The following is a 24,080-nucleotide window of genomic DNA, read 5'->3' as shown; positions in this document are numbered from 1 at the left end:
AAAATATAGAGCAAAAATACCACTGTGGCAGATCCAGAGATTCCAACAACTAATGTCCACGAGACATCACCAGACCGTGGATGGTACGGCTCCGAATATGAAATCCAGAATCCAGATGCAGCAGGCCATGCCTTTGGAGGTCACATGAGGAGACGGACATCGTTGTGGACTGGGCAAGAGCTTGGCCATGCAGAGATGCAGGATCCAGAGCTTGCTCTGGCATTGCCTGGTCACGTACCATTACAGGCTCTGAACAGAGTTTCTCTCTTTATTTGTTGGTTCATTGCCTTCTCTCTCTCTCCAACCACCTTCTCTTGCTAAATAAGAAAAAAGATGTACTTCCTCGGTCTCAAAATATAAAGCGTATATATGATTCAGGATGCACGAGAAGAGGGTATTTTGGGGAGGGCGCAAATGCACAGATCCGGAGCGTGTTTTCGGGCGAAGCGGAGCGGGAGCAACATCTTCGACACCGTTTAGGCCTTGTTCGGTTACATGGGATAAAATCCTACCATGGATTTAATCCGTTTATGGATTGGGTGAATCCATACCTCACACCCAATCCTATGGTGGGATTAAATCCATCAACTAATCCATATATCTCTCAAAGCTAGTTATTCTTTTGATCCATAGATTCTAATGTAAACTTGTGCAATATCTTTATGGATTTATTCCATACCTAATGAGCTATGGATAGAATTCATGTCTTTCATTGTTAAAAAAAAATCACAAACCCTTGGGTTATATTCCATGATGGGTTTAACCGAATAAAAAAATTTAAGTAGTCTTGGATTATTTTGGGGCATGGATTGTGACATGGATTTAATTCCAATCCATGCTAATCCAGAGCTGGATTGGTGTAAACGAACAAAGCCTTAGTAAGTGACGCTGTGAAAAAACTGCTCCTGGAGCTGGTCCAAAAGCGACACCAAACGGGTTAACTTCGCTGATTTCTCTTTCAGGGTTTGAGTGAAGATTTGGAGTTGATTTCTATTCATTTTTTGTCCTGGGAAGAGCCATGTCAACTGTCTTCCTTTCCTGCTGTGCAACACTGAAACACCAAACGCCCAAGCTTTGTATTCGGATCTTGTGCCCGTTAACTTCGATTGTCCTGTAAAAAAAAATTCTTACGTTCAAAATGGGATACAGGAAACAAAAACGCAGAAAGGAACACCTATAACAGACAAAGTGACGCTATGGTAATAATTGAAGCAATGCCCCCCGCAGCTAAGTTTCAGACGCATCTGTTATCCCGTGCGTTCGTGCATACGAGAGGGTGGAGCCACCTGGTGCTGGTGGTCTCCGCAGTCCCCACTGCTCCCCCTCCATACTAGTGTCTCTGCATGGTATGGCACAGGGATATGCATATGCAAGGCATGAGCAGAGTCACAGAGCTGCCACACACAAGCCATTGCACCTGTCTCCCAGTTTATATAACCTCTAACACTTGCTTCCTTATGCTGTTTCTCTGAATCCAAATAAAGCACCATCCCCCCCATTTTCTATCCATTGCTCACTTGAACTAGAGGGATGGCTAATGGTTGCTCCACGACTACCACAAGCTCCCTGCTCCTCTTCTTCCTTCTCTCTTACTTGCTCATCGGTCATGCTCTCTGCAGCCAAGGCCACAATGGCAGAACATCAGGTTCTTCCCTTCCTTGTACAAACACCGAGTTGTTTATTTCCTTTCTTTTTCTTGCATGGGACGAGCCGCTTCTTTCTTTTAGCATTTGCTTCCTGTTCACTTCCACTGATTATTTGCTCATTTCAATCTAATTTGTGGTGAAGGTGCTGATTATGTGGTGCAATATCTCCACCAGGAATTACCTGGTAAACATATAGTTTTGCAGGAGACCGTCAAGGTACCCATCTCTCTTTCAGATGTAGCGATGTAGCGTTCTTCAGGGTTCTAAGTTTCAAAGGCTTGCAGTACCTTTTTATTCTTTTACACATGTATTATGACAGGAAAACTTTGGAAGGACAAAATGTCAACCACTTGCCTCCAACATCCATCACTCCTCTAGTATTACTGGAAAAAAACTTTAGAATTGAAACAAGGAATGAAACTAAAGTTTTTTTTCTAAAAAAAAGTGGAATACAACCTTGCAATAGATTAACCCACAAATTGCTCAGTGACCTTAAAGCAAGTATAGTTAGCGTGATATTTTCACATGCCTTGTTATTAGGGTCTAAACAAAGGCATATTGCCAAAGTATGCACGGAGAATGTTGATCGGCTCAATTGCGCCAATATGCACATACAACGAGTGCAGAGGGTGTCGATTCAAGTGTACTGCTGAGCAAGTCCCAGTGGATGCAAATGACCCCATGAACAGTGCTTACCACTACAAGTGTGTTTGCCACAGGTGATCTTCAATGAGTAGGAGGAGCTTCTATGTTATTGTGTGTCCTGGAGAATAGTAGTATTTTCGCCCGTTTTTGGTTCTCCCTCTCCTTTTCTTTCTATTCTTTGTTTTCTCTGTTGAAAAAGGCTTCTTTGTCTCATTTCTATTTTACAAGAGGTTAGCTAGTAGAGGACTGGAGTCTGGAGGAGCATTTTGTACTTTAAAATGCCTAGCTCAGGTTATGGACTAGTAATTTTGTTAGTATAAATGGTTACCAATTTTGACATCTGAAAGTATGAATGGCCAGCCAATTCAAGTGCATAAATAGTACGGTTGACCTATGGCGACAATGCATCAAGTCTATGAAGTATGAACAAACCTCAAAATGTACCAACTGCTTGAACAGCCTTGGAGATCTAGGCTGGATCTTCTGAGCATCATCAGTTCTTATGGTCATTCATGGCACTCCTCTTTTACATAGTAATAGAAATAACAATCACCTGTACAATTGGGAAGTATGTTAAACTACACAAACCCACAGAAGGAAAGGTGACAAGAATGGAGCTCATGCAGAGGGAATGCTATTGTGGCCAGCATTCAATCAAATTAGACCTCATTTTAAAGATTAATTAACTAAAAAGTTGTCAGAGAAAAGATGTCAAACCGTTACCTGCATCTCTGACTAAAGTGAATATGCATAGTTTCATTCATGTTGTACATTATTATCAGCAGCAAACTTCTGGTGCCAAAAAAGCACGCAGTTTGCAAGTATAAGGCACAAATATGTATATATAACTTCTGTGAGAATTCAGGTAAACTGAGCTCTGTGCATGAGTTGCCACTGCAGGGCCACAACTGCAATGTATATTGTGAGCAGGATATCGGAGTTCCTTGCAGAAGAATTTATTGCTTAAAAGGCCACTGATGATGGTAACCAAAATTTGTTCCTGGCTACTGCTAAGTATGCATTTAAAGTCATTTAAACCCTTTGTGGTTCACCCAATACCAAGACAAGTTTTAGAATACATCAATGTACAAGAAGATTCATCGAAGCCTTGAGATACAGAGGCCCAACAAATAGTCAGTTATTCATCAAAGGCATCCAGAGGGCTGTGTTTGGACTTGGGAGAATGTGTTGATTTAAAAAGTCGCTTACCCATATCTTTCAGCACTATAAGTACACCCTCACTGAGATGTCATAGGTCACGCAAAAGATGACCCGCACATTAAAAGGTCAGTTATATTTCAGATTAATAATTTCAAAACATAAAACAAGAATTTAGCTTGAGTAAATCACACTACGATGACTCATCAGTCATAACATGTGATGATAGCAATGTGCTACATACTATGACTGTAGCTCAAGACTTGCAGATATCCTAAAAAAAGGGCAACAGGACAGAAAAAAATAGAATACACTGTTATTCTGAGGGACACAATCACACAACAGAGGGGATGCATTCTTCTAGACGGCAAAAAAAATCTGACATGTAGCCACTGTTTTCAAGTCGTCTGAAATCGCGATTAGTCACGAACTCACGATTAATCGTCCAAGTCGGTTTGGACCAATCGTGATTAATCGCCCAAGTTTAGTCGGCCCTAGTCGGTCAGTCAGAACGACTAGCAAATCGTCCGACTTGAAAACATTGATGTAGCGGCCCAGAACCCAGTACTATTAGGCAATAGAATGAGATCTCACCGTTTGTCTTAAATAAACAAGAATAGGTCATACTAGCTCCCTATCAGGTGGCCCTGAATCTAAGAGACTCACATGGATGTATGTCAGAGGATCCATATCGATCTGTTTTATTTTACATACGACGCCTACATCAAGCCATAATTGAGTCTCATGCACCAAGGTTGATGTCAACACAGCATCGAACCCATTGTCCAGCAGCACCTATGTAGCTTGATAGTGTTCATCATTGTTAACTCTGTTGGGATATAATATTAAATTATAAGCTTGAGCATGCTTCTGTACAAGTAGCAAAGAGGACGAACTGTTTCGATGTCTCACTCGTGCCAAATCACACTACTCATGCTGATGGTCAGGTAGTCAGGACTATATGCTTAAAACAGACTGGTAACTTAGAAAGCAGTTACTTTTCAGTTTTGAAGCCAAAGAACTAAAACTAGGCATATTTCAGAGTCCCAAATTATCAACTATTGTTCCTAATATCAGCGATTTTTCATTTTGTAATCAGCAAACAACAACACAGCTACAAAATGACATGCAGAAATACATAAGTAAGAAGCAACATACAATATTGAAATCTTCATTCTGAAATCTGAACTTCATCTATCTTCATTCTGATGAGGTGATGATATAAAGAACAATGCTACAGAGGTGAAGAGTGAAGACACTTCTCAACTAGGACCAAACTTGTCCTTCAAAGGCTAAAACCACTTTTTAAGTCCCATAACCCACAAGTGGCTACTCCACACAGTTACCATTTGTCGGGGACCATAATTAGGGGTACCCTCAAGACGCCTAATTCTCAGCTGGTAACCCCCATCAGCATAAAACTGCAAAGGCCTGAAGGGTACGATTAAGTCAGGATCAGTCCACACGAGTGACTCGATCACGCTTCACCCGAGCCTAGCCTCGGCCAAGGGCAGCCGACCTCGAGAGACTTCCGTCTCGCCCGAGGCCCCCTTTTTATGGCGGACACATCACCGGCTCGCCCGAGGCCTTGGCTTCGCTCAGAAGCAACCTTGACTAAATCGTCACACCGACTGACCAAATTGCAGGGACATTTAACGCAAAGGTGGCCTGACACCTTCATCCTGACACGCGCCCCCGGCAGAGCCGAAGTGACCGCCGTCACTCCACCGCTCCACTGGCCAGTCTGACAGAAGGACAGCGCCGCCTGCGCCACTCCGACTGCAGTGCCACTCGACAGAGTGAGTCTGACAGGCAGTCAGGCCTTGCCAAAGGCACCACGGCGAACTCCGCTCCGCCCGACCCCAGGGCTCGGACTCGGGCTAAGACCCGGAAGACGGCGAACTCCGCTCCGCCCGACCCCAGGGCTCGGACTCGGGCTAAGACCCGGAAGACGGCGAACTCCGCTCCGCCCGACCCCAGGGCTCGGACTCGGGCTAAGACCCGGAAGACGGCGAACTCCGCTCCGCCCGACCCCAGGGCTCGGACTCGGGCTAAGACCCGGAAGACGGCGAACTCCGCTCCGCCCGACCCCAGGGCTCGGACTCGGGCTAAGACCCGGAAGACGGCGAACTCCGCTCCGCCCGACCCCAGGGCTCGGACTCGGGCTAAGACCCGGAAGACGACGAAACTCCGCCTCGCCCGACCCCAGGGCTCGGACTCCGCCCTGGCCTCGGCCGAACGACTTCCGCCTCGCCCGACCCCATGGCTCGGGCTCGGCCACGGCAACGGAAGGCAGACTCAACCTCGGCTTCGGAGGAACCCCCACGTCGCCCTGCCTAGGGCACAGACCGCCACGTCAACAGGAAGCGCCATCATCATCCTACCCCGAATCGACTCGGGTCACGGAGAACAAGACCGGCGTCCCATCCGGCCAGCTCCGCCGGAGGGGCAATGATGGCGCTCCACAAGCTCTATGACGACGGCGGCCCCCAGCTCTCTTACGGAAGCAGGACGACGTCAGCAGGGACTCGACCGCTCCAACAGCTGTCCCTCCGCCAGGCTCCGCCGCACCTCCGACAGCCACGACATCACGCCAGCAGGGTGCCCAGATCTCTCCGGCTGCCACATTGGCATGTACCTAGGGCGCTAGCTCGCCCTCCGCTAGACACGTAGCACTCTGCTACACCCCCCATTGTACACCTGGATCCTCTCCTTACGACTATAAAAGGGAGGACCAGGGCCTTCTTAGAGAAGGTTGGCCGCGCGGGACCGAGGACGGGACAGGCGCTCTCTTGGGGCCGCTCGCCTCCCTCACCCGTGTGGACGCTTGTAACCCCCCTACTGCAAGCGCACTTGACCTGGGCGCGGGACGAACACGAAGGCCGCGGGACTTCCACCTCTCTCACGCTCGACTCCGGCCACCTCGCCTCTCCCCCCTTCGCGCTCGCCCACGCGCTCGACCCATCTGGGCTGGGGCACGCAGCACACTCACTCGTCGGCTTAGGGACCCCCCTGTCTCGAAACGCCGACAGTTGGCGCGCCAGGTAGGGGCCTGCTGCGTGCTGACGAACAGCTCCCCGTCAAGCTCCAGATGGGCAGTCTCCAGCAACCTCTCCGGCCCGGGACGGTGCTTCGTTTCAGGACTCTTGAGTTCATGTCCTTCGACGGCAGCTACGACATGATACTTCTTCCACCGCCGCGCGACTACGACAATGGCGGCCGACAACCCGCCCGCCGGCGGCGGAATCGACGACGTCTTCCCCGCGTGGTGGAAGGGCAACATTCGGGCTCGCTCCGTTCTCTCCCCCGCCAACGGAGGATTAGGCGGGGCCGTCAAGGCCAGGTGGGAGGCCGCGCTTCGTCGGCCGTCGAGCGAATCGACGCCCCCGACGCCCCGACGGAAGGCACGCCGGACGTCGACCTCGCGTTCAAGACGGAGGCAAGCGCCGTCCCCCCGCGGCACGCTGACCCCGAGCAAGAAGACGACGCCGGCGCGCTCGCGGAAAGCCTGCAGGACGTCGCCCTCGAACCAGAGTTGACGGTGCAACCAGTCCCCGATGTGACTACGTCGCTCCTCGTCGACAAAAAGGTACCGACTAACTCCCATCTTGCGTCATTTCGACTCGGCCTCAACCCGCCAAACGACCTCGTTTTGGCGGGCGCTCTCATTGAGGCGAGTGCAACCCCACTGAGGTTCCGTATGCGGTCGCCTTGGGACCGACTGACGGACGTCTCGACCTACGGGCCCTCTGGGTCCGAGGAAGATGACGATCCCAGCATCGCTTGGGATTTCTCCGGACTTGGCAACCCCAGTGCCGTGCGGGACTTCATGACCGCATGTGACTACTGCCTATCCGACTGTTCCGATGGAAGCCGCAGCCTTGGCGACGAGAGCTGCGGCCCAAGCCACGAATGTTTCCACATCGAGCTAGGGGATCCCTCCGAAGGCAACCATCTTGGCATGCCGGAGGACGGTGATCTCCCTAGGCCGGTGCCTCGCGCCGACATCCCACGGGAGCTAGCTGTGGTCCCCGCTCCGGCGGGGGGTTACGACCCACAACTCGAGCAAGTCCGCGAGGCGCAGGCCAGGCTCAACGAGGGAACAGGAGCGCTTGAGCCGATCCGTCGGGACGTCGGACAAGCATGGGTGGGCCAACCCCTGCCCGGAGAAATACGTCACTTGCCCCAAGGTCTCCAGCACCGCGTCGCCAACGATGTCAGGATCAGGCCGCCGCCCGCATCCAGCGGGGTTGGTCAGAACCTGGCAACCGCAGCAATGCTCATCCGCGCGATGCCGGAGCCGTCAACCACCGAGGGTCGGCGAATCCAGGGAGAACTCAAGAATCTCCTGGAAGGCGCTGCGGCCCGGCGGACCGAGAGCACTGCCTCCCGAAGGCAAGGTTATCCCTCGGAACCTCATGCCGCGACTTCCCGATTCATGCGGGAAGCCTCGGTCTACACCGGGCGCACGCGCAACACCGCGCCTGCGGCCCCGGGCCACCTCGGCAACGAGCACCATCGACGCGACCGTCGGGCTCACCTCGACGAAAGGGTGCGCCGAGGCTACCACCCCAGGCGTGGGGGGCGCTACGACAGCGGGGAGGATCGGAGTCCCTCGCCCGAACCACCCGGTCCGCAGGCCTTCAGTCGGGCCATCCGACGGGCGCCATTCCCGACCCGGTTCCGACCCCCGACTACTATCACGAAGTACTCGGGGGAAACGAGACCGGAACTGTGGCTCGCGGACTACCGCCTTGCCTGCCAACTGGGTGGAACGGACGACGACAACCTCATCATCCGTAACCTCCCCCTGTTCCTCTCCGACACTGCTCGCGCCTGGTTGGAGCACCTGCCTCCGGGGCAGATCTCCAACTGGGACGACTTGGTCCAAGCCTTCGCTGGCAATTTCCAGGGCACATACGTGCGCCCCGGGAATTCTTGGGACCTTCGAAGCTGCCGGCAACAGCCGGGGGAGCCGCTTCGGGACTACATCCGGCGATTCTCGAAGCAGCGCACCGAGCTGCCCAATATCACCGACTCGGATGTCATCGGCGCGTTCCTCGCCGGCACCACTTGCCGCGACCTAGTGAGCAAGCTGGGTCGCAAAACCCCCACCAGGGCGAGCGAGCTGATGGACATCGCCACCAAGTTCGCCTCTGGCCAGGAGGCGGTCGAGGCTATCTTCCGAAAGGACAAGCAGCCCCAGGGCCGCCCATCGGAAGAAGCTCCCGAGGCGTCTGCTCCGCGCGGCGCCAAGAAGAAAGGCAAGAAGAAGTCGCAATCGAAACGCGACGCCGCTGACGCGGACCTTGTCGCCGCCGCCGAGTATAAGAACCCTCGGAAGCCCCCCGGAGGTGCAAACCTCTTCGACAAGATGCTCAAGGAGCCGTGCCCCTACCATCAGGGGCCCGTCAAGCACACCCTCGAGGAGTGCGTTATGCTTCGGCGTCACTTCCACAGGGCCGGGCCACCCGCCGAGGGTGGCAGGACCCGCGACGACGACAAGAACGAAGATCTCCTAGCAGGAGAATTCCCCGAGGTCCGCGACTGCTTCATGATCTATGGAGGGCATGCGGCGAATACCTCGGCTCGGCACCACAAGCAAGAGCGCCGGGAGGTCTGCTCGGTGAAGGTGGCGGCGCCAGTCTACCTAGACTGGTCCGACAAGCCCATCACTTTCGACCAGGCCGACCACCCCGATCATGTGCCGAGCCCGGGGAAATACCCGCTCGTCGTAGACCCCGTTGTCGGCGATGTCAGGCTCACCAAGGTCCTGATGGATGGGGGCAGCTGCCTCAACATCATCTACGCCGAGACCCTCAAGCTCCTGCGCGTCGATCTGTCCTCCGTCCGAGCAGGCGCTGCGCCCTTCCACTGGATCATCCCTGGGAAGCGCGTCCAGCCCCTCGGGCGACTCGACCTCCCCGTCTGCTTCGGGACACCCTCCAACTTCCGAAGGGAGACCCTGACGTTCGAGGTGGTCGGGTTCCGAGGAACCTACCACGCCATGCTAGGGAGGCCATGCTACGCGAAGTTCATGGCCGCGCCGTCCCCAACTACACCTACTTGAAGCTCAAGATGCCGGGCCCCAACGGGGTCATCACCGTCGGCCCCACGTACAAACACGCGTTCGAATGCGACGTGGAGTGCGTGGAGTACGCCGAGGCCCTCGCCGAGTCCGAGGCCCTCATCGCCGACCTGGAGAACCTCTCCAAGGAGGTGCCAGACGTGAAGCGCCACGCCGGCAACTTCGAACCAGCGGAGACGGTCAAGGCCGTCCCTCTCGACCCCAGTGGCGACACCACCAAGCAGGTCCGGATCGGTTCCGGGCTCGACCCCAAATAGGAAGCAGTGCTCGTCGACTTTCTCCGCGCGAACGCCGACGTCTTTGCGTGGAGTCCCTCGGACATGCCCGGCATACCGAGGGATGTCGCCGAGCACTCGCTGGATATTCGGGCCGGAGCCCGACCCGTCAGGCAGCCTCTGCGCCGATTCGACGAGGAGAAGCGCAGAGTGATTGGCGAAGAGATCCACAAGCTAATGGCAGCAGGGTTCATCAAAGAGGTATTCCATCCCGAATGGCTTGCCAACCCTGTGCTTGTGAGGAAGAAAGGGGGGAAATGGCGGATGTGTGTAGACTACACTGGTCTCAACAAAGCATGTCCGAAGGTTCCCTACCCTCTGCCTCGCATCGACCAAATCGTGGATTCCACCGCTGGGTGCGAAACCCTGTCCTTCCTCGATGCCTACTCAGGGTATCACCAGATCCGGATGAAAGAGTCCGACCAGCTCGCGACTTCTTTCATCACGTCGTTCGGCATGTACTGCTATGTCACCATGCCGTTCGGTTTGAGGAATGCGGGCGCGACGTACCAGCGGTGCATGAACCATGTGTTCGGCAAACACATCGGTCGCACAGTCGAGGCCTACGTCGATGACATCGTAGTCAAGACAAGGAAGGCTTCCGACCTCCTCTCCGACCTTGAAGTGACATTCCGGTGTCTCAAGGCGAAAGGAGTCAAGCTTAATCCTGAGAAGTGTGTCTTCGGGGTGCCCCGAGGCATGCTCCTAGGGTTCATCGTCTCCGAGCGAGGCATCGAAGCCAACCCGGAGAAGATCGCGGCCATCACCAGCATGGGACCCATCAAGGACTTAAAAGGGGTACAGAGGGTCATGGGATGCCTCGCGGCCCTGAGCCGCTTCATCTCACGCCTCGGCGAAAGAGGTCTGCCTCTGTACCGCCTCTTAAGGAAGGCCGAGTGTTTCGCTTGGACCCCCGAGGCCGAGGAAGCCCTCGGCAACCTGAAGGCGCTCCTTACAAAGGCGCCTGTCTTGGTACCCCCGGCGGACGGAGAAGCCCTCTTGGTCTACGTCGCCGCGACCACTCAGGTGGTTAGCGCCGCGATTGTGGTCGAAAGGCAAGAGGAAGGGCATGCATTGCCCGTTCAGAGGCCGGTCTACTTCATCAGCGAAGTGCTGTCCGAGACTAAGATCCGCTACCCGCAAGTTCAAAAGCTGTTGTATGCTGTGATCCTGACAAGGCGGAAGCTGCGACACTACTTCGAGTCTCATCCGGTAACTGTGGTGTCATCCTTCCCCCTGGGGGAGATCATCCAGTGCCGAGAGGCCTCGGGCAGGATCGCAAAGTGGGCGGTGGAAATCATGGGCGAAACGATCTCGTTCGCCCCTCGGAAGGCCATCAAGTCCCAGGTGTTGGCGGATTTCGTGGCCGAATGGGTCGACACCCAGCTGCCAACGACTCCGATCCAACCGGAGCTCTGGACCATGTTTTTCGACGGGTCGCTGATGAAGACGGGGGCCGGCGCAGGCCTGCTCTTCATCTCGCCCCTCGGAAAGCACTTGCGCTACGTGCTGCGCCTCCATTTCCCGGCGTCCAACAATGTGGCCGAGTACGAAGCTCTGGTCAACGGATTGCGGATCGCCATCGAGCTAGGGGTCAGACGCCTCGACGCCCGCGGTGATTCGCAGCTCGTCATCGACCAAGTCATGAAGAACTCCCACTGCCGCGACCCAAAGATGGAGGCCTACTGCGACGAGGTTCGGCGCCTGGAAGACAAGTTCTTCGGGCTCGAGCTCAACCACATCGCTCGGCGCTACAACGAAACCGCAGACGAGCTGGCTAAGATAGCCTCGGGGCGAACGACAGTCCCCCCGGACGTCTTCTTCCGGGATCTGCATCAACCCTCCGTCAAGCTCGACGACGCGCCCGAGCCCGAGGTACCCTCGGCTCAGCCCGAGGTACCCTCGGCACAGCCCAAGGTACCCTCGGCCTCCGAGGGTGAGGCACTGAACGTCGAGGAAGGGCAGAGCGGGGCCACGCCAGATCAAGATTGGCAGGCCCCGTACCTGCAATATCTTCGTCGAGGAGAGCTACCCCTCGACCAAGTCGAGGCTCGGCGGGTAGCGCGACGCGCCAAGTCATTCGTCTTGCTGGGCGACGAAGAGGAGCTCTACCATCGCAGCCCCTCGGGCATCCTCCAGCGATGCATCTCCATCGCCGAAGGTCGGGAACTGCTGCAAGAAATACACTCGGGGGCTTGCGGCCACCACGCAGCGCCCCGAGCCCTTGTCGGAAATGCTTTCCGGCAAGGCTTCTACTGGCCAACGGCGGTGGCTGACGCCACTAGAATTGTCCGCACCTGCGAAGGGTGCCAATTCTATGCGAAGCGGACGCACCTGCCCGCTCAGGCTCTGCAGACAATACCCGTCACTTGGCCCTTCGCTGTATGGGGTCTGGACCTCGTCGGTCCCTTGCAGAAGGCGCCCGGGGGCTACACGCACCTGCTGGTCGCCATCGACAAATTCTCCAAGTGGATCGAGGTCTGACCTCTGAACAGCATCAGGTCCGAGCAGGCGGTGGCGTTCTTCACCAACATCATCCATCGCTTCGGGGTCCCGAACTCCATCATCACCGACAACGGCACCCAGTTCACCGGCAAAAAATTCTTGGATTTTTTGCGAGGATCACCATATCCGGGTGGACTGGGCCGCCGTGGCTCATCCCATGTCGAATGGGCAAGTAGAGCGTGCCAACGGCATGATTCTACAAGGGCTCAAGCCTCGGATCTACAACGACCTCAACAAATTCGGCAAGCGATGGATGAAGGAACTCCCCTCGGTGGTCTGGAGCCTAAGGACGACGCCGAGTCGTGCCACGGGCTTCACGCCGTTTTTCCTGGTCTACGGGGCTGAAGCTATCTTGCCCACTGACCTGGAATACGGCTCCCCGAGGGCGAGGGCCTACACCGAACAAAGCAACCAAGCTAGCCGAGAGGAATCGCTGGACCAGCTGGAGGAAGCTCGGGACAGGGCCTTACTACACTCGGCACGGTACCAACAGTCCCTGCGACGCTACCACGCCCGAGGGGTCCGGTCCCGAGAACTCCAGGTGGGCGATCTGGTGCTTCGGCTGCGGCAAGACGCCCGAGGGAGGCACAAGCTCACGCCCCCCTGGGAAGGGCCATTCGTCATCGCCAAAGTTCTGAAGCCCAGAACATACAAGCTGGCCAACCATCAAGGCGAGATCTACGGCAACGCTTGGAACATCAAACAGCTACGTCGCTTCTACCCTTAAGATGTTTTCAAGTTGTTCATATACCTCGCACCTACGCAAAGTTTAGTCGTCAAGGAAGGGTCGGCTTAGCCTCGGCAAAGCCCGACCCTCCCTCGGGGGCTAAAAGGGGGGAGACCCCCTCTGCGTCGAATTTTTCCTCGAAAAAGGATCTCTTTTTAGCATGATTTCTTTCGTGCTTCTTGACTACTTCGGAAAGCGGATCCTGGAAACGACGGAGTACACGTAAGCAGCCAAGGCTGACCGAGCCGAGGGACTCCTACGCCTCCGGGATACGGATACCTCACTCATCACCTTCTGCGATAAGTAACTTGCGCTCGGATAAAGCGACTCCGTGGACCGAACAAGTCTTCACGTTCGGAAGCTCTCCTGCCGAAGCAGTCCTTCAAGCTTTCTCGACTAAGTCGGGGACAGGGCCTCATGGACGGGTGAACCCAGGCCCACGCATCGAGCAACCGGCACGCCAGCTGCTGCATGCGAGCAACCGCACCGCCACTTGTGCCACCATCGCGCCTCTTCGGTTGCGGAGCCAATGCCACTACTCGAGGCGACCCAACAGCGCCAGCCTGGCGCGTCGGTCAAAGCAACCGAAAGTGGGCCGGCAGTAATAGCGGTGGCAGGCGGGCGGGCGCAGCGGTCACGTCGTCAGCCAGGCTCACGTCCCATCCTGGGACAGCAAGAGAGCCTCCTCTCACGGCGTGGAGACGGTGCACCCGTGACCCGTTCCTCGAACGGATCGCACGCGCGCAACGGCCGCCCCGCCAACCACTCGCCCCGTCGCATTAACTCCGCGGCGGGACACGCGGCGCCTCTGGCAGGAGGAGCGCGCGACGCTTCACCTTCGCCGTAATAATCGCGTCAGAAAAGGTACGCCACGTCGTCCGATTTCGTATCCTTTTCCGTTTTCCTCTTTCTCTATCTCTTGCAACAGGGACCGGGAAAGGGGGATACCCCGAAAGGGATCCTTCTCCGCGAAGGAACCGGGCTCCGAGCCCCCCACTACTGATCAGGGGTTCGAAGGCTGGCCCTCCGAAGGGTTCAACAGCCGCCTCAGATCGCGTGGGCCCGACACCCACTACTGGTCAGGGGTTCGAAGGCCAGCCCCCCGAAGGGTTCCATGGCCGCCTCAGGCTACTCGGGCTCCGCGCCCATTACTGATCAGGGGTTCGAAGGCTGGCCCCCGAAGGGTTCACAGTCGCCTCAGACACCGAGCGAGGGATGACCAGGGGTACGTTCGATACATAACCAAGGCTCGGGCTGCGCTCCCGAGGTACCCTAGGACATTTCCGAGACTAGCGGGAACGATCTTGTAACGGAATCCCATCGGAGGGAGGCATCGAGCCCTCGGACCCCGTCGCCAGGGGACCGGGTCCGGCAAATCACCCGCAGGTACTTTTGGGCGTGCCTCTGGGCCCCTAGCCGACCCCCAACGAACGGGGCACGGACGTCCACTCGGATTACCCGCTTGCAGCTCACCGGAGACACCATGTTCGGTGCCCATCGAGGGTAGCATGGCGCACTCCCCCTCTCCTCCTTGCGGAAAGGCGACGTAGGGGCGTATGTAAAAAGTCGAGTCTGTCCCTGATCGCCCTCTCGCCCTGTGCAGAGGCTCGGGGGCTGCTCTCGCAAAAACCGGCTCCGGCCAAATCGTTGACAGCGTCAACATACCAGCCCGAGAGCTTGGACCCCGACCGTGCACCCGGGCTACGGCCAGTTCGCATGAGGGAACGACCAGACCAGCCGAAGCATTGCGCGAGGTATTAAGACCTCGAAGGAGTGTAACCACTCCTCCGAGGCCTCGGGGGCTACACCCGGCGGGTGCGCTCGCGCGCACCCACCGGAACGAAATGCAACCGAGAAAGGCTGGTCCCCTTGCAAAAAAGTGCGACAAAAGCCTCCAAGCGAGTGCTAACACTCCCTTCGAGGCTCGGGGGCTACTGTCGGGGACCATAATTAGGGGTACCCTCAAGACGCCTAATTCTCAGCTGGTAACCCCCATCAGCATAAAGCTGCAAAGGCCTGATGGGTACGATTAAGTCAGGGATCAGTCCACACGAGTGACTCGATCACGCTTCACCCGAGCCTAGCCTCGGCCAAGGGCAGCCGACCTCGAGAGACTTTCGTCTCGCCCGAGGCCCCCTTTTTATGGCGGACACATCACCGGCTCGCCCGAGGCCTTGGCTTCGCTCAGAAGCAACCTTGACTAAATCGTCACACCGACTGACCAAATTGCAGGGGCATTTAACGCAAAGGTGGCCTGACACCTTCATCCTGACACGCGCCCCCGGCAGAGCCGAAGTGACCGCCGTCACTCCACCGCTCCACTGGCCAGTCTGACAGAAGGACAGCGCCGCCTGCGCCACTCCGACTGCAGTGCCACTCGACAGAGTGAGTCTGACAGGCAGTCAGGCCTTGCCAAAGGCACCACGGCGAACTCCGCTCCGCCCGACCCCAGGGCTCGGACTCGGGCTAAGACCCGGAAGACGGCGAACTCCGCTCCGCCCGACCCCAGGGCTCGGACTCGGGCTAAGACCCGGAAGACGGCGAACTCCGCTCCGCCCGACCCCAGGGCTCGGACTCGGGCTAAGACCCGGAAGACGGCGAACTCCGCTCCGCCCGACCCCAGGGCTCGGACTCGGGCTAAGACCCGGAAGACGACGAAACTCCGCCTCGCCCGACCCCAGGGCTCGGACTCCGCCCTGGCCTCGGCCGAACGACTTCCGCCTCGCCCGACCCCATGGCTCGGGCTCGGCCACGGCAACGGAAGGCAGACTCAACCTCGGCTTCGGAGGAACCCCCACGTCGCCCTGCCTAGGGCACAGACCGCCACGTCAACAGGAAGCGCCATCATCATCCTACCCCGAATCGACTCGGGTCACGGAGAACAAGACCGGCGTCCCATCCGGCCAGCTCCGCCGGAGGGGCAATGATGGCGCTCCACAAGCTCTATGACGACGGCGGCCCCCAGCTCTCTTACGGAAGCAGGACGACGTCAGCAGGGACTCGACCGCTCCAACAGCTGTCCCTCCGCCAGGCTCCGCCGCACCTCCGACAGCCACGACATCACGCCAGCAGGGTGCCCAGATCTCTCCGGCTGCCACATTGGCATGTACCTAGGGCGCTAGCTCGCCCTCCGCTAGACACGTAGCACTCTGCTACACCCCCCATTGTACACCTGGATCCTCTCCTTACGACTATAAAAGGGAGGACCAGGGCCTTCTTAGAGAAGGTTGGCCGCGCGGGACCGAGGACGGGACAGGCGCTCTCTTGGGGCCGCTCGCCTCCCTCACCCGCGTGGACGCTTGTAACCCCCCTACTGCAAGCGCACCTGACCTGGGCGCGGGACGAACACGAAGGCCGCGGGACTTCCACCTCTCTCACGCTCGACTCCGGCCACCTCGCCTCTCCCCCCTTCGCGCTCGCCCACGCGCTCGACCCATCTGGGCTGGGGCACGCAGCACACTCACTCGTCGGCTTAGGGACCCCCCTGTCTCGAAACGCCGACACCATTACGTCCTTTAAAACTGACTAAAATGACTAAATAACTGAAGCCTCAAATACAAAGCATCTTCATTCAATCACATCTTGAGTCACCACTGTGCAGGCAAGTCAAGAAAAAATAATAAAATGGACCACACATGGATACTCATCGATCCAGTGTTGTTTGAGTTGGTACCTGCTTGTGCTTGAGCTGGAAACCTCAGGGTTGAAAAATAACACATTACCATCAGAGCTACGAACCATCAGATGTAATTATAATTTGGTCATGTGCATGTTTAGGATGTTAAAACAACATACACCATGGTGAAGGATTTCACAAAATTGGTAGACAAAGGAGCATCAAATAGATGCCACCATGTTAGACAAATTCCACAGCATCAAGTACATTTCATCCTTACAAATATATGAGCCAACTCCATTCACAAACTCATGTATTTCACCATCCACTTCAATCACACTCCGTCCAATATCCTTTCTCATTCCCTCATCACTCATCAATTTCCTAATCCTCAAAACATCACCCCACATTCCTTCATCAGCATAGATATTTGACAGAAGGACATAGACTCCAGAATCATCAGCTCCAAGATCTGCAAGACGTTCCACTGATAACTCAGCCAGCTCAACACAACTGTGGCTTCGACAGGCAGCAAGAAGAGATCCCCACAATTCTGGAGTTGGTTCCATGGGCATTGTCTCTATAGCATGCCTGGCCTGATCCAAACGGCCAGCACGACCAAGTAGATCAACCAATGCACCATAATGTTCTACCTTGGGATCTATCCCAAAATCCTTTTTCATTCTGTGAAATATCTCTAAACCCTCTGAGACCAACCCAGCATGTGTGCAAGCAGTCAGCATGCCAAGTACACTAAGATCATCCACTGCAACACTTTCAGCCTCCATTCGATGGAACAGCGTGACAGCATCCAGACCAAAACCATGAGTTCCAAGTCCAACAATCATCACATTCCAAGTGACTACACTCCGCTCGGCCATGCTTTCAAAGATCAACATGGCAAGATCCAAGCACCCACATTTCACGTACATATCTATCAAAGCTGTTTGCACCACAACATCAGACAGCAGCTTCTTCTTTTCCAAGTAAGAGTGAAGCCATCTTCCTTGCTCCAAAGCGCCCAGCTGAGCACAAGCACTGACAGCTCCCACGGCAGCGATCCTATCAGGCCTTAAGCCACACCGTAGCATACTCTGAAAATACTCCAAAGCCTCCTTTGCCTCTCCACAACTGACATGCCCATCAATGACAATGCTCCACGAGATCACATTCCGCTCCGGCATTTCCTCGAACAGTGACCTCGCCTCATCCATCCTACCATGCCTGGCATAACCATCGATCATTGAGTTCCAGCACACCAAATCCCTCTCAGGCATTTGATCAAACAACTCGCGTGCACGGTCCACACCAGCACCGCCTTGCTTCCCATACCCGTCGATCAAGGTCGCCCACGAGAACGTGTCCTTCTGCGGCATTTCGTCAAACATCTCCTGCGCGAGCCCCATCTCCCCGCACCCAACGTACCCAGCGACCATGGAGTTCCACGAGACGAGATCCCGCGAAACGCCGCCTGCCTCGTCGAACACCTTCCTGCCCGAGCGGATGTCCAGGATCCTACAGTAGAAGCTGATGAGCGCGTTCACCGTGAAGAGGTCCGCGGCCAGCCCCCTCCTCACGGCCTCGGCGTGAACTAGGAGTCCGGCCCTGCAGCCAGGCGCGCAGCCGCAGGCCTTGAGGACCGCGGGGAACGTGTAGGCGTCGGGCCGCACGCCGCAACGGCGCATCCGCGCGAAGTAGAGCAGCGCGGCGCGGGGGCGCGCCGGGGCATGGAGGCGGATGGCTGTGTTCCAGGCGAATGGGTCGCGGGCGGCGGGCAGCGGGAGTCGCGCGAAGACGACGTCCGCGAGCGCGGCGGCGCTGGGGACGGACGCGAGGGCGAGGAGGAGGTGGTTGGAGAGGCGCAGCGGGGACGCGGCGAGGTGGCCCGAGGTGAGGAGGAGGGCGTGGCACTGGAGCGCGTGGGAGGCGGACCTGCACGCACGGAGGCGGGAGAGGAGCGTTGGCAGTGCAACGGCGGGACAGGGAGGCCGCATCGATCAGCCTCAGACATGACCGTTCCAGACGAAGCCAAAGTGTAGCCGTGTAGGAGCCTAGGAGAAGAGCAGGAGACGAATCAGACGATGAGTGAGTGAGTGACTTCCACAGCCGAACCGAAGCCCGAGGGATTCTTTGGTGGGCTAGCTATTGATGGGCCTTAACGAGCCCGTTTCTACCGCGGCTTGGGTATAGCACCGACGATCGGTATCAAAGAACGAGCGCCGTGCTTGAGCGGAGCGCGGCTTCTTTTTAGTCCCACCTCGGTGGCTTTGACCGCTCATTGCCGGAGAAAGGCTAAGAAGTGTAGTCTATTCTTAGCAGTTTAATATCTGATATTTGATATGTAGACTATGTGTTCACTTTGATATTAAATTTATTTTTTATTTATATGGGAGAGGATCCATTACAGTAGCTACATTGCACTACTATCTGAGCCTGTACCCCAACCAACTCAATGAAATTAAAAAATAAAATTTCTTGTCAATTTGAAACAAACCTTAAAATCTAATCTAAATCACTTTGGAAAGTGTCGCTGGCGTACCCCAACCAACTCGAAATGAAATTTAAAATTAAAATTACTTGCCAATTTGAAACAAAACTTAAAATCTAAATAACTTTGGAAAGCGTCGTTGTAAGTGCACTACTGGGCCAGCCCTTGAACCCCAACCAAACCAATTCCTAAATCTTTATCGACTTTAGGCTGTCTCCAGCAATAACCACTAAATTTAGCTAGATGGTCTGGTACGCTAAATTGCGGACGAGGACATGCGCAATGCGTCCAACAACATTCGTTATATGGCGCGCGCTAAATTTTAGCGCTCGTGACATGCGTGATGGGTCCAACAACATTCGGTATATGGCGCGCGCTAAATTTTAGCGCTCGTTCGGGAGACGCCAAACGTAGAGGCTGTCGAGCGTCCGCTACACGTCGACCGTTCCTCTCTCCCGCGCTATTGAAGTATCCGCTTTCTCTCCGTGATAGGCACCGTGCTACCGCCCCGGCCCCGCCAGAGACGTTCGGCCTCGCTGTGCTGGTTTCCGCCGGCCAAGGCGAGGTCCTCAACGGCAGCGTCGTGAGGGCCGCCGTCGCCGCCGGGCCGTCATGATCTTTGCCATGACCTTCGCGAACGCCATCTTGCTCGGCCGGGCAAGATGTGCAGCCGTAGCTACCAATGGCGTCCTCCTAACATCCTCCGCCATGGGCGGGGGCTATAATAGCCACCGCTCGGCTCTGTACCTGCGGGGAGAGAGAACTGCTGATAGTCGCCTAGAGGGGGGTGAATAGGGCGAAACTGAAATTTACAAATATAAACACAACTACAAGCCGGGTTAGCGTTAGAAATATAAACGAGTCCGCAAGAGAGGGCGCAAAACAAATCACAAGCGAATAATGAAGTGTGTGACACGCGGATTTGTTTTACCGAGGTTCGGTTCTTTCAAACCTACTCCCCGTTGAGGAGGCCACAAAGGCCGGGTCTCTTTCAACCCTTCCCTCTCTCAAACGGTCCCTCGGACCGAGTGAGCTTCTCTTCTCAAATCAAAGCCGGGAACAAAACTTCCCCGCAAGGGCCACCACACAATTGGTGCCTCTTGCCTTGATTACAATGGAGTTGTGATCTCAAGAACAAGTGAGAAAGAAAAGAAGCAATCCAAGCGCAAGAGCTCAAATGAACACGGCAAATCACTCTCACTAGTCGCTAAGGCTTTGTGTGGAATTGGAGAGGATTTGATCTCTTTAGTGTGTCTAGAATTGAATGCTAGAGCTCTTGTAGTAGTTGAGAAGTGGAAAACTTGGATGCCATGAATGGTGGGGTGGTTGGGGTATTTATAGCCCCAACCACCAAACTTGACCGTTGGCTGGAGGCGTCTGCTCGATGGCGCACCGGACAGTCCGGTGCACACCGGACAGTCCGGTGCACACCGGACAGTCCGGTGCCCCTGCCACGTCATCACTGCCGTTGGATTCTGACCGTTGGAGCTTCTGACTTGTGGGCCCGCCTGGGTGTCCGGTGCACACCGGACATGTACTGTTTGATGTCCGGTGCACCAGTATGGGCGTGCCTGACGTCTGCGCGCGCTGCGCGCGCATTAAATGCACCGCAGGGAGCCGTTGGCGCCGCAGGGAGCCGTTGCTTCGCTGGCACACCGGACAGTCCGGTGCACACCGGACAGTCCGGTGAATTTTAGCGGAGCGGCTGCCGCGCGAACCCGAGGCTGGCGAGTTCCGGAGATCGCGCTTCCTTGGAGCACCGGACATGTCCGGTGCACACCGGACAGTCCGGTGAATTATAGCGCGCCGGCTTCCGAGAATTCCCGAGGGCGAAGAGTTTGAGTTGGTGTCCTCTGGGCACACCGGACAGTCCGGTGCCTCCAGCCAGAGGTGCCTTCGGTTACCTCATTGCTCCTTTGTTGAATCCAACACATGGTCTTTTTATTGACTGAATGTGAACCTTTACACCTGTATACTCTATACACTGGGGCAAACTAGTTAGTCCGATTATTTGTGTTGGGCAATTCAACCACCAAAATTATTTGGGAACTAGGTGTAAGCCTAATTCCCTTTCAATCTCCCCCTTTTTGGTGATTGATGCCAACACAAACCAAAGCAAATATAGAAGTGCATAATTGAACTAATTTGCATAATGTAAGTGTAAAGGTTGCTTGAATTGAGCCAATAAAACTACTTACAAGATATGCATGGAATGTTTCTTTCTTATTTAGTATTTTGGACCACGTTTGCACCACATGTTTTGTTTTTGCAAATCCTTTTGTAAATTCATTTCAAAGATCTTTTGCAAATAGTCAAAGGTAAATGAATAAGAGTTTGCAAAGCATTTTCAAGATTTGAAATTTTCTCCCTCTGTTTCAAAAGCTTTTCCTTTGACTAGACAAAACTCCCCCTAAATTAAATCCTCCTCTTAGTGTTCAAGAGGGTTTTGATATACCATTTTGAAATACTACTTTCTCCCCCTTTTGAACACAACAGGATCCCAATTGATAAATACTTCTTGGAAAACACTAAGTTTTGAAATTGGTGGTGGTGCGGTCCTTTTGCTTTGGGCTCATTTCTCCCCCTTTTTGGCATGAATCGCCAAAAACGGAATCATTAGAGCCCTTGGGTACTATCTTCCCCTTTGGTCATAAGTAAATGAGTTAAGATTATACCAAAGACGAAGTCCTTTTGCTTTGAATTCTCATTCCTCCCCAAAGAATAGAGAGATGCTTGGAGTGATGGCGAAGTATGAGTTACGGAGTGGAAGCCTTTGTCTTTGCCGAAGACTCCAATTCCCTTTCAATATACCTATGACTTGGTTTGAAATAGACTTGAAAAACACATTAGTCATAGCATATAGAAGAGATATGATCAAAGGTATTCAAATGAGCTATGTGTGCAAGCTAGCAAAAGAAATTTCTAGAATCAAGAATATTGAGCTCATGCCTAAGTCTAGTAAAAGATTGTTCATCAAGAGGCTTGGTAAAGATATCGGCTAATTGATCTTTAGTATTAATGTAAGAAATCTCGATATCCCCCTTTTGTTGGTGATCCCTAAGAAAATGATACCGAATGGCTATGTGCTTAGTGCGGCTATGCTCGACAGGATTGTCGGCCATTTTGATTGCACTCTCATTATCACATAGCAAAGGGACTTTGGTTAATTTGTAACCGTAGTCCCGCAGGGTTTGCCTCATCCAAAGCAATTGCGCGCAACAATGACCTGCGGCAATGTACTCGGCTTCGGCGGTGGAAAGAGCGACCGAATTTTGCTTCTTTGAAGCCCAAGACACCAAGGATCTTCCCAAGAACTGACAAGTCCCCGATGTGCTCTTCCTATTAATCTTACACCCTGCCCAATCGGCATCCGAATAACCAATCAAATCAAATGTGGATCCCCGAGGGTACCAAAGCCCAAACTTAGGTGTATAAGCCAAATATCTCAAGATTCGTTTTACGGCCGTAAGGTGGGATTCCTTAGGGTCGGATTGGAATCTTGCACACATGCATACGGAAAGCATAATGTCCGGTCGAGATGCACATAAATAAAGCAATGAACCAATCATCGACCGGTATACCTTTTGATCCACGGACTTACCTCCCGTGTCGAGGTCGAGATGCCCATTGGTTCCCATGGGTGTCTTGATGGGCTTGGCATCCTTCATTCCAAACTTGGTTAGAATGTCTTGAGTGTACTTCGTTTGGCAAATGAAGGTGCCCTCTTGGAGTTGCTTGACTTGGAATCCTAGAAAATACTTCAACTCCCCCATCATCGACATCTCGAATTTCTGTGTCATGATCCTACTAAACTCTTCACATGTAGACTCGTTAGTAGACCCAAATATAATATCATCAACATAGATTTGGCATACAAACAAGTCATTTTCAAGAGTTTTAGTAAAGAGTGTAGGATCGGCCTTGCCAACTTTGAAGCCATTAGAAATAAGGAAATCTCTTAGGCATTCATACCATGCTCTTGGGGCTTGCTTGAGCCCATAAAGCGCCTTAGAGAGCCTATAGACATGGTTAGGGTACTCACTGTCTTCAAAGCCGGGAGGTTGCTCAACATAGACCTCTTCCTTGATTGGTCCGTTGAGGAAGGCACTTTTCACGTCCATTTGATAAAGCTTAAAGACATGGTAAGTAGCATAGGCCAATAATATGCGAATTGACTCAAGCCTAGCTACGGGTGCATAGGTTTCACCGAAATCCAAACCTTCGACTTGGGAGTATCCTTTGGCCACAAGTCGAGCTTTGTTCCTTGTCACCACACCATGCTCGTCTTGCTTGTTGCGGAAGACCCATTTGGTTCCTACAACATTTTGGTTAGGACGTGGAACTAAATGCCATACCTCGTTTCTTGTGAAATTGTTGAGCTCCTCTTGCATTGCCACCACCCAATCCGAATCTTGAAGTGCTTCCTCTATCCTGTGTGGCTCAATAGAGGAAACAAAAGAGTAATGTTCACAAAAATGTGCAACACGAGATCGAGTGGTTACCCCCTTATGAATGTCGCCGAGGATGGTGTCGACGGGGTGATCTCGTTGGATTGCTTGGTGGACTCTTGGGTGTGGCGGCCTTGGCTCTTCCTCATCCTCCTTTTCTTGATCATTTGCATCTCCCCCTTGATCATTGCCATTATCTTGAGGTGGCTCATCTTCTTGATTTTGCCCTTCATCAACTTGAGCCTCATCCTCATTTTGAGTTGGTGGAGATGCTTGCATGGAGGAGGACGGTTGATCTTGTGCATGTGGAGGCTCTTCGGATTCCTTAGGACACACATCCCCAATGGACATGTTCCTTAGCGCTATGCATGGAGCCTGTTCTTCACCTATCTCATCAAGATCAACTTGCTCTACTTGAGAGCCGTTAGTTTCATCAAACACAACGTCACATGAGACTTCGACTAGTCCAGTGGACTTGTTAAAG

General features: G+C 54.2%; 2 protein-coding genes across 3 annotated transcripts; one reads left to right on the top strand and one right to left on the bottom strand.

Moving 5' to 3' along the window:
• Positions 1-768: 768 nt before the first annotated feature.
• On the bottom strand, positions 769-18,759 carry LOC100193045 (uncharacterized). 2 transcript variants are annotated; one of them, XM_008673886.4, is made up of 3 exons: positions 16,718-18,759; positions 2,724-2,844; positions 769-1,111 (listed from the first exon to the last, which is right to left on the bottom strand). In XM_008673886.4, exon 1 carries the CDS (start codon positions 18,652-18,654, stop codon positions 16,882-16,884), a length of 1,773 nt encoding a protein of 590 aa, XP_008672108.1. In that variant the 5' UTR covers positions 18,655-18,759; the 3' UTR covers positions 769-1,111; positions 2,724-2,844; positions 16,718-16,881. The 2 variants fall into 2 exon arrangements, with proteins under 2 accessions (XP_008672108.1, NP_001131685.1); NM_001138213.1 differs by lacking the exons at positions 769-1,111; positions 2,724-2,844 and having other exon boundaries at positions 16,866-18,680.
• Positions 1,320-2,669, top strand: LOC103650856 (EPIDERMAL PATTERNING FACTOR-like protein 9). The gene is made up of 3 exons (XM_008676450.4): positions 1,320-1,645; positions 1,789-1,862; positions 2,187-2,669. The coding sequence occupies exons 1-3, from the start codon at positions 1,531-1,533 to the stop codon at positions 2,367-2,369; spliced, it is 372 nt and encodes a 123-aa protein (XP_008674672.1). The 5' UTR covers positions 1,320-1,530; the 3' UTR covers positions 2,370-2,669.
• Positions 18,760-24,080: the final 5,321 nt, after the last annotated feature.

This window comes from Zea mays, chromosome 3 (genome assembly GCF_902167145.1).
Source record: "Zea mays cultivar B73 chromosome 3, Zm-B73-REFERENCE-NAM-5.0, whole genome shotgun sequence".
Lineage (NCBI taxonomy): Eukaryota > Viridiplantae > Streptophyta > Magnoliopsida > Poales > Poaceae > Zea > Zea mays.
Note: the sequence above shows the minus strand (reverse complement) of the source record. Positions and strands in the feature narration are given on the sequence as shown.